Below are 15,135 nucleotides of genomic sequence, written 5' to 3'. Positions count from 1 at the left end.
CTTTCATCTTGGCAGAGGACATGTTGGTGCTCCTCCCCTATTACTGGTCTATGGAAGGAAGGCGACAGAGCCCATCTTTGTACACTTTCTTCCTGGCAGAGGACATGTTGGTTCTCCTCCCCTATTACAGGTATATGGAAGGAAGGCGACAGACGCCATCTTTGTACACCTTTCTTCTTGGCAGAGGACATGTTGGTACTCCTCCCCATTAACAAGTATATGGAAGGAAGGCGACAGACGCTATCTTTGTACACCTTTATTGGCAGAGGACATGTTGGCTGTCGTTCCCTATTACAGGTCTATGGATGGAAAGCGGCAGACGCCATCTTTGTACACCCATCTTAATCTAATTCTTATATTAACGAAATTATTCCACTGTAGGACTCGCTGGTAGTTTTGTTATGTTCCGTTATCAGTAAAACATGTAACTATGTCTTTGGCAGTACCTGCAGGAAAAGGGTGTACTAAGATGGCTGAAACCATGGAATCTTCCCAGCTTTTATTTGCACGGACTGTACTGAGTATTATGCTGCAGTTGTATCTGTAAATATGGTATCACTGGCTGGTCAATGACCCTGACTCGTCCTTCTGCCTACAGAGTTGTGGTGAGTAGTCAGTGTCATTGACTATATGTGTGTGTACCTGGTCTTGGTATGTGAACTTGTGACATCTGTTGTGTAAATGCAGAAGCTGACTGGATTGGACTCCATGTTGGAGTATGTGTTTTATTCTATTACTGTGTTAATCCTTAAGTAAAGTGTTTACAACCACAGGTTCAGTGTCTGTTCTTCCCCTGGTTGACTAAAATATGTTGTAAACTACAGAAAATACTTCAAGAGCCTGTATGTGATATACTGCAGTCTATAATAAGACAAGGAGTGAGACAAGTTCTACCATAACAATGTAATCAGGAGTGGTTGGTTCTATAACAGAAGACAGCAGTTTTTGGCTTTGTGACTGTAGAACTACAAGTCCAAGGATGTCTTTACCACTTATGACTGTCAGGACTACCTATATGCCGCTAGGTACCTATGTAGGGTGCTACACCTGTAGTTACCCAAACGCTGCAGAGCCATAGATGTATATATTCTTTTCTATAAGGCAGTAGCCGTCTCAGGTTTTGGGGACTGTAAAATGCAGAAATTAATTCAGAATCTTAATTTTCTTGCTTAAAATGCTTTCTGCATTATTGACAAGTCAAAGTATGCTTAAAGTAAGTCTATATGCATTCTATATTGTACACAATACTATTAGGCTGCTACTGTTTACATACATTTGTTTTCTTTTCATTTGAGTTGCTTTCCCATTTCACACAAAACATCAGGGTTTGCGCCTGTTTTCCCTCTTATTTCACAATTGTAGTAACCCCTGCTAAATTTGTTGATGTGTAAAACACCCTTGGATATACCCACCCTGTACTGTATAGAGGTCACTTGGATATTCTGACATTATTTGAATGTCCTCTGTTTTGTATAGACATGATTAGAAATCCCTCTGTATTCTATAGAAGTTGTTAGAATGTCTCCTGTATTGTGTAGACATAGTTAGAATGTCCTCTGTATTGTATAGACATGATTAGAAATCCCTCTGTATTCTATAGAAGTTGTTAGAATGTTTCCTGTATTGTGTAGACATAGTTAGAATGTCCTCTGTATTGTATAGACATGATTAGAAATCCCTCTGTATTCTATAGAAGTTGTTAGAATGTCCTCTGTATTGTATAGACAATGTTAGAATGTCCTCTGTATTGTATAGACATCGTTAGAATGTCCTCTCTATTGTATAGGCATTGTTAGAATGTTGTAAAGCATTTTTGTAGTAATTCCTTATTGATTATAAATAGGATCACCTACAAGATATTTTTAAATAATAATCAATTATTTATCTTTTAGGTTAAATTACTTCTAGACAAAGATGGAGGTCTTCCGTCACCTCATGATCTCCAAACAAAAAATCTTATCCCTGCAGAGACTGATTTCTTCTAGAATGATGTCCTACAGGTGTTGCTTGCATGCGAAGAATACTACAACACAGAGCAAAAATGCAAAGGCAGAATTTTATCAGACATTTGTGTACTACAGACCACAAACTTCATCTTTGTCCACCAGATCCCAGACTGGCAGGTGCACATCCCATGGAAATCAAGGACTGAAAAATGTAATTAATGGAAAAACGTGTAAAAGTGGTATACAAAGTTCATATTTGTTTGCAAGGATGCCTGAAACTCTCACTGTACCACAAAACTACACCATCTGTGCCAAAAACATCCACACCTCGCCACGCCTGAATGTCCTCTTACCGCCTCATATCTGGCTCCTTATCAAACCAGTACAGAAACTGTTTGCAATTATCCTCGGCAGGTCGGGTACTTGTGTCTTGTCTGTTTTCTTAATGAAAAAAGTTATTGAATCTGTAATGACAACATTTAAGTTGGATGGAAGAACTTTATTCCATATAGAAGTGTGATTGCACAATCTTTCCTTAGAAGCCTCACATCACTACTCTGTGCTGTCCTAATTCCACCACAACACTGGGGACATAGCGAATGCCCAGAGGACAGAGAGGGAAAACAATATGGTGCTTTGACCCTAGTCAAAAGCTACTTAAAAAACATAGTATAATATGTAGAGAGGAATATCTATATTCTGCATGCACTATATACACATTAACAGTTACTCAGGTTTGTGTCCTCTGCACATTGGTCGTCCCTTATAGAACACTGTGGATGTACAGTTGCACTACAGTATTTCGTGGAATCTCTGGTGATATCATCAAGAGCTTTTGGATCTAGGATCTAATGTAGATTGGCTCTCCAACATTGCCCCTACTGATGTACTAATCAATCACATTCTTTATCCAGGCGAACACCATTGAGCTAGTTCATCCAAAAGGTCAAGTAAAAATTAATTTTCATGCAGACGAAAAGACAGTAGATGCAGAGGTATAATAGGACAGGTAGACCTGAAATGGATAGAGGGGATAAATAAAAATATATTTGGCTTCAGGTAAAAGACAGTCAGAAGGATATACATAACAACGAGGTGGTCATTAACAAGTTATACCAAATACTACAACGTGCGGGAATAGTTTGTTTTATCATGGAGGAGACTTGTTAGTAGAGCTGGGCAATCCGTGGGGAAGAAAGGGCTCCAGAATTGGGATAATATTCGGAGGGAAGGAAATGAGATGAGATGTAGGTATGCAAGGAACAGGGAAGTGAGAGAGGGTGAGATTTAGGGTACTAGATAAGTAGCTAACGCGGGGTCAAGTTATGCATAAACTAGGATTAAAGGAAACAGTTGCAGACTTCAGAAATGTATTTTGTGCATAAGAATTTAAACACGGTAATACTAACAGGAGTCCTTAGATGCAGTGATTTCTGTGTGATGATAGGATGGATCCTATGGTAGCTCTCCCAAAACGCGTTAGAGCTTTGAGTATTTTCAGAGAAATCCATGAATAGCTGCTTATTGCATAGGTCACAGGCGTATTGAGAGATCGTATACTGTGGGACTTGCCAGCTCTGTATGTCCAGAAAGATGGCTGGTTATTTCATCTGTTGTGTAGGGAACATGTATGGAACACGGCTTACCTCTAATGCTTCAAAGAGGCAGACATTATAAGCGCTTTATTTCATCCATATGGTAGTAAAAACATTACTAAATACAATTGTGAAATAAATTTATGACCATTTGGAGGAAATTAATGAAAATATAGGTGGAGTTCTCCTTAAAGACGCAATACCACCTAGGGAGGGAGCTGAGGATTATAGCTGGTTAGTCTCTCAAACTGACATGTACAGTGGGTGTGAGCATAAGAACCAAGAAGAATCTGTAACGACGGACACGGCGGCCTCTCATTGGCCTTCTTGATAACGCCCCTATTCTGCAGACATTTTACAACTAGTGTCCTATTCACAAAGATCCCCCAGTGACATCATCAAAAACATCAACATTACTCATTACTGAGCAATAAAAACTTGGGGAATACTGTTTCTTCATGTGTTTTACCATAAATTTATAGAAAAATTAAAGTGGATATTATCATTTAAAGGGGCACTCCACCAAAAATAAATACAAAATATTTTTTTATTTACTATGTGGGGAGCAAAACAAAATTTGCAACTTCATAGCTGCCCAACGTGGGGATCATCTACAGAATATCCTGTTCACAGCTGTGTGATTTCACTGTTGACAGATGGAAGTGCCTTTATTTAACAATCTTTTTTTGAAAAAATAAGAAAATTCGGTGGAGTACACATTTAAAGGAGAAATGTACAGTATACTTTTTTAAAAGAAAACAAAAAAACATTTTTAGCTTTTGCGTAAAGTAAAATTAAAACTTTCCTCTCTTCTCCCTTTCCATCTTTGGGATGGATGGACGCGGCCGTCCATGTCGCGTAGCTTACGCCAATGGTCATTGGTTTGAATTGAGTATCGCTATATGTCGATTGGTATGCACTGACATACAATGACTTTGGGTTTGTGACGCACCCATGGCTACACCTCTAAAAGGAAAATATTGCGGCCTTCTCCTTTCATCATCATCACCATTTATTTATATAGCGCCACTGATTCCACAGCGCTGTACAGAGAACTCATTCACATCAGTCCCTGCCCCATTGGAGCTTACAGTCTAAATTCCCTAACATATACATACAGACACGAACAGACAGACTAGGATCAATTTTGATAGCAGCCAATTAACCTACTAGTATGTTTTTGGAGTGTGGGAGGAAACCGGAGCACCCGGAGGAAACCCACGCAAACACGGGGAGAACATACAAACTCCACACAGATAAGGCCATGATCGAGAATTGAACTCATGACCCCAGTGCTGTGAGGCAGAAGTGCTAACCACTGTGTTACCGTGTTACCATTGTCCTGAGAAGGCTTAATTTAATGACTTATTTCTACTTTATTAACTGTGGCAGGAGACAAGCAAAGCGTTACCTTGTTGAGGTGTACAGGAAGTTTTCCCAGAGTGCCTTGCCAGGATGTATGGGTGGCATCTCGCATCCCTGCTCTGCTTTATGTTGGGGAGTCCATGCCCATCTTTACCGCCTCTACGTAGTCTTCTAGCTTTGTTTTGTTTATTTGTTTATCTTCATTAAAGCCGGTCTTTTGTGTGTTGTCTTTATAGGAGTGTCAGGAAGTGGTGGAAGGCTCTCCCCGCTAACAAGCGTCAGCTCTTCAAAGAGAATGTCAAGCGCAATAAGTGGAAACTGTGTCTCAGCGCGGCCGGCCTAGGATTTATCTTCATACTCTTTTACTTCACCAATCTGGAAGAATCGCCTATTACCGGGCGTAGCCGGCTCCTGGTGTTTAGAAAGGAACATTATGACTTGCTCACCACCATGGAGTACGAAAGTGTGAGTATAACGCTCTCCGTTACCGGGATAAACTGAGACATGTTGTGCAATATTAGCGTTGCATTCTTATAAAAGCTCCACTTTGTTTTAGTGTAAATTAAATCATTGTCTGTTTTGTTATTTAACATTATTTTTAGGAATTTGCAGCAGAAAATTATGTTTTGCAGAGGTGAGAAGTTCTGGTGATACTATCGTTGAGATCCGCGTTTCCTGCGCCATTCTGCGCTGTGTTTGTAAACCAAGGGCAGGGGCGACAATAGTCATTTCCTTCTTACTGTGTCGTAGTTGAGGTAGGACTGGAGACACTGAAGGCCAGAGGGACACTGGGAATCGCATCATTTTGGCCCTGCCCCCCACGTCAAATATGCCGTTTTGTCGCGGGGGCGGGGCCAAAATGACATGATTCACTGCAAATCGCGTCATTTTAGCCCTTCAATTGCGGGATGCGGGAGATTTGCCAGCTCTCCCGGGAGTCCGTGAGACCAACCTGAATTTTGGGAGTCTCCCAGACATTCCGGGAGAGTTGGCAAGTGTAATCTAGAACATGCCCTATAAATCTGTCCCCACGTTTTACATTTACCTCCCCTCCAATGCAACATGGTTTTGCCAAGGTTCAAATTTACTTCTTTTTTTGCTCTGCTGTCGTTAATGAATCAAGCCCAATATATCTTTGCCAAATTTGTAACAAGGCACAGATTGTGCTGAACTGTTACTCAAATTTATCACTCTCCACTTCTAGACAGGTGGGGAAAGCAGCATCATAGAGATTGCTATCACTGTGCGTCATTATGGTGTACCAGTGACGCCTCTAGTAACAGAGCATGCACCTGTGACATCACAGCTTTTGATACTACGTGTTAACATATGCTATACCCCCCACAAAAAACAGTTTTTAAAATGGAAAAAAAAAGTTAATCAAAAAATTGCACCCAAAACACATTTTCTTACAAATTTTATTTATGAACTAAAATATTCAGTAATAAGCAAAACTTCCAATAAACTACATGTGTTTTCTAAAGAAAGTATTAAAATGTTGGGGTCTCCTAAGTTACAGATTAGGTACAGACCCCTAACTGCGTAGTAGCTGCCATTTTTTGACCCTAAGCTTGCACAGTGAGCTTATCTCTGCACTCATTGCAATTGTCAACCCAAGTCGCTTTCTTGAAAGACCACATGACAGCCTATTCCTTTATCCTAACTTGGGTTGAGCGACCGCATCAGGGAGAGGGGCCACTGTGGCCCCGTTCACATGGCCAGGCCCTCTGAACTCGGCACTACTTTTAGCTGCCACTTTTCCTGACCGTCCATCCTCACTCGTTCGTTCCTCCTGTCTGTCTGTCTGTCTGTGACCGGAACGCTCCCAAGTTTCTCTTTCGTACCCGAGTTTATATTGTCTGGCCCAGGTTGAGACACAAAGAGGTTGAAGCTGCTATCTACTTACAGCAGAGAAAATGGCTCTCGTGTCTCTGTTGCCAGTATGAGCTGTTAACAATTCTCCATGATGAACAGCTAATGAATTCTGAAAAAACTACTTCTAAAACAAAGGGATAAAATTACATTTTTCAAGGCCAGACTAGTAAAAACAGCAGGAGAGTAATGTGATGATGGAGACGCTTGTGGTTTCCTGGTAGCACATTTTGAATGATAGAGGAATGAAGTCAACTGGTTAGAAGTCTGTTATTCTTGGATATTTTACGTAAGATTATATTATATATTGCACCATAAAATACAGTATGTAGATACGGCAGAGTAAAGATACACCAGTCACCATAATGGTTGCAGTATTTCTTCGCCTAAAACCAGTTGTTGCCTGGTGTGCAGATCCAAATCGGCTTTAAATGTTGTGGGGAATGGTCCAGTCCTATTAAATAGCCGGGTTCACCGGAGCTTAATTAATTTTGCATGGGTTGCTTCTATGGAGCAGTCGGTCCGGTTTTTTTTTTCTCTTTCTTACTTTACCTTATTTCCAATGGATTACGTTGGACCAGGAAAGAATGTGGATGGTAAGAAAGTATTATGGGCACATGCGTTCTCCGTGCGTACCATAAATACAATTAATTTTTTTACAGTTGCTCGTAACTGCAAACATGTTGTGGTACGCATACGCGGCCGTAAATACTAGTAATCAGCACCTACACCTGCTCTGTAGTGGATGTAAGTGATACTGCTAAAAAAACACGTACCTGAGAGATGCCCAAAGCTTGAATAGTACTCTGGTGCTTGCGCTCAGCCTGGGCACGCCCTATTGTACATTGCTTACGTTCCCCTCACCGCTCAACCCTTCAAATCGTAGGCCGTCAGAAGTGTCATAAACGAGCGAAAATACGAAGCGTAAATGGACTTATGTTCCTTAACGAATCAGGCCCTATGTTTTTTAAATACACAAGCAATATACGGCCCTAACATCGTCTAAAACGTCTAAAGAAATTTTTCTTGTGTGCCCATTTTTTTTATTATGAAGGATGACCCCGGCTTTGTCTTTCAATAGTCACAGCCGGGGCTTACTCGTAACTTACCCTAACAGCGCACAGGAACGTTATTCGTGGACACCTTAGAAATAACAGGACGTTTTGTAATACTTCGGTCAACATATAAAAGCTTATTTACCAAAATAATTGGACTGTCCGAAAGATGCTGTAAGCCGCAGCAAGCAATCCTATGTTGTATTTTGTTGGTCTGCCTTACAGCAGGGCTAATGGACAGAGCCTGAATGTTTTCCAGCTGGGAATAAACTGTGTATATTTAGAACTCTGGGCGCACAGTAGATTTATAGAGGAAATTCTGTGTTTTCTCCGCTGTAAAGGTAAATATGTTATTGGCTGAATGAAGCGTCCAGTACACTATTGTATGATTGAAGCCCCTTTTAAATCCCGTCTCCCCGCAGAGCGTGTAGAGAGCTGCAGATTATCTCCCGAACCCAACAATGAAACCAATTACTTCTTTTCAGCCCTTTTCTGTCCATGTGACAGAATACATTTCCTGCGTGGAGGATTTTCCAAACGCAGCAAATCTCCCGTCCTCCTATTTTAATTTCCTTCTCAAAAGATAAACCGTCATTGACAGAGTCGTGCGATGTATCCTTTCAGGGTCTTCCCAGTTCAGGGGTTTGGGCAGCACCAGTTACTCCCAGCGCAGAATACATACGACATTTAAAAAAATAAAACTGGGATTAAAGAATAGAATTTGCTGAGCTGTGTCTTCCCAGATTGTCGCTATCTCTTCTGTTACCTCTCCAGCTGATTGAAGAGTTTAAGGACACAATGCTTCCGAAGGAGGATGCGCGTTATCAGCTCGTGGAGAAAATTGTAGACACCCTTATCGCCTGCAACAGAGACCTGCCCGAGGTGTCCAAGATTGAGTGGACCATTCACATCGTGGACAAGCCGCTCATTAACGCCTTCGTGCTGCCGGTGAGCCATGCGGAATGTTCCCTTGTAATTCCAGTGGTTGGAGTGTGTTTAATGCCTTCCCGGAGGGGAATAAATCCCAGGAACTGTGCATGTATGTTACCTGCTAGTGTTGTGGAACATTGTATCAACGTAATATTATTGTCCTTTATATCTATAGTGCCAGTTATATTCTGCAATGCTGTACAAAGAGCTTTAGCCACATACATCAGTCCCTGACACCAGTAGGCCACGACTATGGAGAGAGATTCAATTATCCGCAAGGTTCCGTAGTATTATCCATAAGGTCCTGTAGTATTATTCACAAGGTTCTGTAGTATTATCCGCAAGGTTCCGTAGTATTAGTCGCAAGGTTCCGTAGTATTAGTCGCAAGGTTCCGTAGTATCATCCATAAGGTCCTGTAGTATTAGTCGCAAGGATCCGTAGTATTATCCATAAGGTCCTGTAGTATTATTTACAAGGATCCGTAGTATTATCCGCAAGGTTCCGTAGTATTATTCTCAAGGTTCCGTAGTATTATTCTCAAGGTTCCGTAGTATTATTCTCAAGGTTCCGTAGTATTATTCTCAAGGTTCCGTAGTATTATTCTCAAGGTTCCGTAGTATTATTCTCAAGGTTCCGTAGTATTATTCTCAAGGTTCCGTAGTATTATTCTCAAGGTTCCGTAGTATTATCCATAAGGTTCCGTAGTATTCGTCCCAAGGTTCCGTAGTATTATCCATAAGGTTCCGTAGTATTCGTCCCAAGGTTCCGTAGTATTATCCATAAGGTTCCGTAGTATTATCTGCAAGGTTCCGTAGTATTATCCACAAGGTTCCATAGTATTATCCACAAGGTTCCATAGTATTATCCGCAAGGTTCCGTAGTATTAGTCGCAAGGTTCCGTAGTATTATCCACAAGGTTCCGTAGTATTAGTCGCAAGGTTCCGTAGTATTATCCACAAGGTTCTGTAGTATTAGTCGCAAGGTTCTGTAGTATTAGTCGCAAGGTTCCGTAGTATTATCCACAAGGTTCTGTAGTATTATCCATAAGGTTCCGTAGTATTAGTCGCAAAGTTCCGTAGTGTTAGCCGCGAGGTTCTGTAGTAGGATCACACGTTCCATTCCCACTGGATGTTTAGATAATGATTTTTCCTCACACTTCAAAGGTGTACAAGCAAAAATGAGATTTACTTATCACAAAAAGACAGGGTCGCCAAAGATATTACAAGGATTTTGGTGTTTCTCCATGGCTGGAATGGAGGAATCACAAGTAACTGCGGGGTTTAGAGGACAGGAGAACGATTGTGCACTTTGGATAGAAAGTAATAATACTGTAATGAGAGCTGTAAGGAAGGATATTAGAAACCCAAGGTGCTGTATTAGTGTCTTCATCATTAAACATTACTACAAATGCCGTTTATTGCGTGTAAACAACACTCGAGGCTACTAAGGAACCTTGCAGCTGATTGACACACCCTTATATGTCTTTGGACAATAGAGCATCCAGGTTAATCGACAGACGCAGGGAGAACACGCACAGGCTGTGTCCTATGTCCGAATTGAGCCCAGAGCCCCAGAAAAGTGAAATTGCTAGCCCACCGTCAATGTAAATGGTGCATATTTGATTTAGTGAGCGAATATTCATTATCATTATTCATCTTCTTCTTCGTTCCTGACAACCCCTCCCTTATGCCGGTGACTTTCTGTCCAGAGAAACGAGACACAAGAGATTTAAACATTCTAGCAGCTCAAAAATATGAGTTTTTAGTGAAAGATAAATGTAAATTGTAATAACTGTCATTTTTTTGATGCTATGGAGAGTTTTTGTGACTGAAGCAGAAGTAGCATGGCTTCATAAATGGTGTTTAAAGGACTTTTAGAATAACGGTGAGAAACCTACTGGGACCTTTCATGACCGGTAACGGCTGCATTTGCGCTCTCTTTGTTTGTCTTTGCCCATAATCGCACACGGTGGCTTTACAGGCATGTACAGGAGTCTGGGACATGGATGAATCATAGACGTTAGCGGGTAGGGGCAGTTTCTGATGCATCAGGAAAAAAGGGATTTGCAAACGAGTAACAATTTCTGCGGCTTCTTCTGGCTGGATATTTTTGCCTGATGTTATATCTGTTAACTTGGGATTTCGGTGGGAGGTCGTGTCCGGATCGAGGCTCAAAACCATCTGCTCACTATACATATTCGCACAAGAGCACGCAATGACATCTGCACTTACTAGATTGATTATTTACTATATACAGTATTTACAATGACGTTATATGGTGTTAACAGTGGTATTGAAGAACAAATAACGCAGTTATTGGAGCCAGCGTTGAAGCCCTGATATAATATCATCATCATCATCATCATCAACATTTATTTATATAGCGCCAGCAAATTCCATAGCGCTTTACAATTGGGAACAAACATTAATAAGACAATACTGGGTAATATATACAGACAGAGAGGTAAGAGAACCCTGCTCGAAAGCTTACAATCTATAGGACAATGGGAGTTAGAAACACAAGGGCATGTGCTACATCATATTGCACAATGGACCAGCCAGACTGCAAAGGTAAAAGTACTGAGTGGGCTATGTGTGTGTTGCAATGTTGGTCAGAAGGTTGTTGTCTTGCGTTAGCAGTGTAGAGGATAGTAATAGGGTAATCTAGGGAAATTAAGATGATGGTTGAGGAATATCATAAGCTTGTCTGAAGAGGTTGGGTTTTCAGTGAACGCTTGAAGGTTTGAAGACTAGAGATAATAATAATATTATTACCTTATACAGCTGAAGTTGCGGATGGATGACATTATTCTTTCTACTCATCCAGTTTATTTTCTGAGTACAATTACTGTCCCTTAAGGGCTTTTTTCTGTATTGCAGAAGTGTTTCAGTCATCTCTGTTATACCACGTTGTACACTACGGGGAGATTTTCTGATCCATGTTGTAATGTCGCTGGTTTTGTCTTGCAGAACGGTCAGGTGTTTGTGTTTACCGGCATGCTGGACGCGGTGGCGGACAATCACCAGCTCGCCTTCATTTTGGGTCATGAACTGGCGCATGCCATTCTAGAACACACGGTAAGCTCATAGATGTTCTATTTTTGTATGTTCATCTGTTTGTGTTGTGGACTCTGGGACAACTCGCCCTCTTGGCTGAGCACCCCTCCCCGTGTAGGACCCTAAACCTCGTCTTATAGCTGCCACCACTGTGCGCCGACGAAGAGGAGGTGTAGCTGGAGGTGCGTTAAATATATCGGTTATCTGGATGTCCTCAGAACCTTTCCAGACAGATTCCACATTCAGTAATCCACCTCCAAACGCCGACTTCGCCATAGAGCTCCATTGTTCCATTGTCTCACATATCATCCGTGTAACAGAAATAAGTGTAAGCAATAATTCTATTCCATAAAATGATGAATTTGTCATGCTTGTAGACATAAATAGGTAAAACAATGTGTGATGAGACAGGGACCTAACACCTCTAGGATTTTATTACGCTAAGCTTAGGTTTCTGTTTGGTACCGGACTCGGTTTCTATAAGTATTTGAAAGTATCGGTGAAGAGGTCCACTCCAGAATGGGTGGAATGAATTCTGGAAGATACATCGCCAACAAAATTGAGAAATAATCTCTGTTTTCAGCTCGTAACCCAGTCTCTATTGTATGAAGTACTGGGGGGAGGGGGTTTGGCTGTGTTTAAGACCACAATTCCTAGCAATGGCACCAGCTATAAAAACGTAATTGGATCATTTTATAGTAATGATATATTTTCAAGCTGTCTGGCCGAGGCAAGTGGTGAATTATGAAGCTGCTCCGGATCAATACTTGTTCCTTCCTCCCTTGACGAAAAGGCCTAGCTGGGGTCTGCAAACTCCCCGGCTTAATGTCTGTCTGCAGGGGGTCAACGATCACACTATTCATACAGTAATGATGGGGGGCTGTAGTGTGCTTGGAATGATAGTCGAGTCATCGGTAAGAATTTAATGCTGCCATGGTGGATATTTCAGCCTCTCTGTGTTTGAATGCTGATGAGCTGCAGAAAAATTATTTTTAACAATAACAAGATGTAGTAAAGTCGATAATGAGCAAACGTAACATTAGGATCAGGATTAGGGTCAGGAAACGGCCGAGGTTTAACGCTCTGGCGTCGGTGGGAACACTCAGCGCTGCTCAGAGATACGGATAGATGTCTGGCTGTGGAGCCGTGTTAATGTGTATCACTCCGTAGTCAGCTGGCAGTGAATTGCTGTGTTTATGCCGTGTATCACCTGGGCAGCCATCAGAAACGACACGCACCGCTGCACCGGAGGCTGTAAGAAGACCACACACCAATCCAGCTTAAGATACAGTTATAGTTATAAGTTATAGCTGTTACTCAGCTCCTGGAATCCATTCAGTGGTGTCAGAATTCTTTCATGTATGATTAGGAATTATAAATGCAATGAAGGGAAGGTTTAGAAGAAGTAAAATTGCAGAAGTGCACAAACGTAACTGATGTGTAAAGAGCGCAGTCTTACCAAAGGGTTTCATGTTTGTATTTTTCTGGGCCCTGAATACAGGATAATAATAAGATTGTGATATCGTTGTCTGTTCCCTGCAGGCGGAGAAAGCCAGCGTCAGCCACTTCCTGGACTTCCTCTTCCTCATATCTTTAACCATGATTTGGGCAATCTGCCCCATGGATAGTCTCGCCATTGTGGGCCAGTGGATTCAGTCCAAGCTGAGAGAGGTAAGAGGAGACGTCTGCTGCGATAACCCCAGGAAATCTGCTCCGTTCTTCACTATTTTGTTCTGTATCTCTCAACTTAATAGGACTTTGGGGGAAACAGGAAACGAGGGCGAACTGTCCTTAAAACTCCATATTCTGTATCCGTAATGTCACAGCGATCGTCATTGTTATAGAATAGGGAGTTAATTCATCTCCACCCTTATAGAATACCTGTAAAAATAAGTCTATCGCTAAGCCCATGCTAAGAGTAACGTGTACAGAAGTGGAAGTTGCTCAATCAATTTATAGACTATAGCAGGTGCTTGAAAGGGTGGGGTTATCCTGAAAGGAACAAGCACACAGAGAGATCCCCCAGCACACTGCTATAGCCAACAAAGGAGCTGCCATTTCTACTGTAGATAAAAATGCAAAAGTCTTAGTTGCACACATTTGCAAATAATGTTTAAGCCACCCGCCACTCCACGGCGCTTTTGCTAATAGGGTGGTCCTAACTCTAAACAGTGAGAGTCCCATATATTTGGGCAATTCAGCACCAGCACTCCCCCTCAGCTGACACCAACATGCCTCTCGGACAAAAACAGAAGTGGAAGTTGCTCAATCAATTTATAGGCTCATAGCAGGTGCGTGAAAGGGTGGGGTTATCCTAAAAGGAACAAACACACAGAAAGATCCCCCAGCACACTTCTATAGCCAGTAATGTGTACTACTTTATATTTATTCACGTGTGTGTGTGTGTGTGTATATGTATCTATATATATAATTTTTTTTTTGTGTGCGGCCTTTACATCCTCCCAGTATCTCTTCTCTTTTGCAGTTTATGTTCGAGAGACCGTACAGTAGGACTCTAGAAGCTGAGGCTGACAAGGTTGGACTTGAGTTAGCTGCCAAGGTATGTGATGTACCTGGGAATGGAGAGAAATTGTACGGCATGGACTATATAATGCCACATTATACTGAAAATCATCTTATAGGGAAACCAATAGGCAAAATTAATTTTTCTTTTAAATAATGAAACGCATTTCCTGCTTCCAAGTTTGTTGCACAGTAATACATTGTAACCCATTCCCTTGTGTTTCCTAATAATGTGTTCCAGAGTTCCACTCATGACTATCCCAGGTCATTTTTACAATGAAACAGTAGTAAGGTGCTCATTTTACTCCAGCCCCCAATACTTCATAATTAAATAGACAAATGGGCAGGGTTGTTATGGGCACCTCTAGAGGCTACTAGACTGTGTGTACAAAATACAAACTCTTTTCCTGTATCTTCGTGTGTCATATAAGAGCTGAATATCAAGTTGGGGAATTTATACAGCTTTGTGAGACAGTTCATTACAATATGTGATATTTTAGTATATGTTCAGTGTGTGTGGGATGTTATCATCACTTCTGGTTCCCCCGGTGGGGGCGGGATGCACTAATCCTGCTCACAGGTTCACTTGTTTTCCTAAAACACCCCTACACTCTACACACCTTCAGGTTGGCAAAACTCTGACGAAATGTGCTGGAAGAAAGACTGAACCAAACCTCCAGAGTTTATTTCAGTGTTCTTTCAGAGTTTTTTTTAGACCCATTTTCGCCATCACTTCAGGTTGACATCAGGCTTTGGGGAAGTGAAGTGTTCCATCAAATTCTACCTTGGAAA

At 41.4% G+C, this 15,135-nt stretch overlaps 1 protein-coding gene across 2 annotated transcripts in view; it reads left to right on the top strand.

Annotated features, from left to right (window-relative positions):
• The first annotated feature begins 350 nt into the window (after window positions 1-350).
• The window catches only part of OMA1 (OMA1 zinc metallopeptidase), a 31,116-nt gene continuing 16,331 nt past the window's right edge, over window positions 351-15,135 (top strand). The window contains exons 1-7 of one of the 2 annotated variants that reach the window (XM_075181755.1): window positions 351-605; window positions 1,893-2,360; window positions 5,143-5,371; window positions 8,608-8,781; window positions 11,734-11,841; window positions 13,363-13,491; window positions 14,306-14,380. In XM_075181755.1, coding sequence (XP_075037856.1) covers window positions 1,915-2,360; window positions 5,143-5,371; window positions 8,608-8,781; window positions 11,734-11,841; window positions 13,363-13,491; window positions 14,306-14,380 — 1,161 coding nt within the window. In that variant the 5' untranslated portion in view covers window positions 351-605; window positions 1,893-1,914. The remainder of the gene's footprint in view (window positions 606-1,892; window positions 2,361-5,142; window positions 5,372-8,607; window positions 8,782-11,733; window positions 11,842-13,362; window positions 13,492-14,305; window positions 14,381-15,135) is intronic. The other variant, XM_075181754.1, reaches the window with a different exon arrangement.

Source organism: Mixophyes fleayi, chromosome 8, assembly GCF_038048845.1.
Source record: "Mixophyes fleayi isolate aMixFle1 chromosome 8, aMixFle1.hap1, whole genome shotgun sequence".
Classification (NCBI taxonomy): Eukaryota; Metazoa; Chordata; class Amphibia; order Anura; family Limnodynastidae; genus Mixophyes; species Mixophyes fleayi.
The sequence above is the reverse complement of the archived record's forward strand: the minus strand, read 5'-3'. Positions and strand labels throughout refer to the sequence as shown.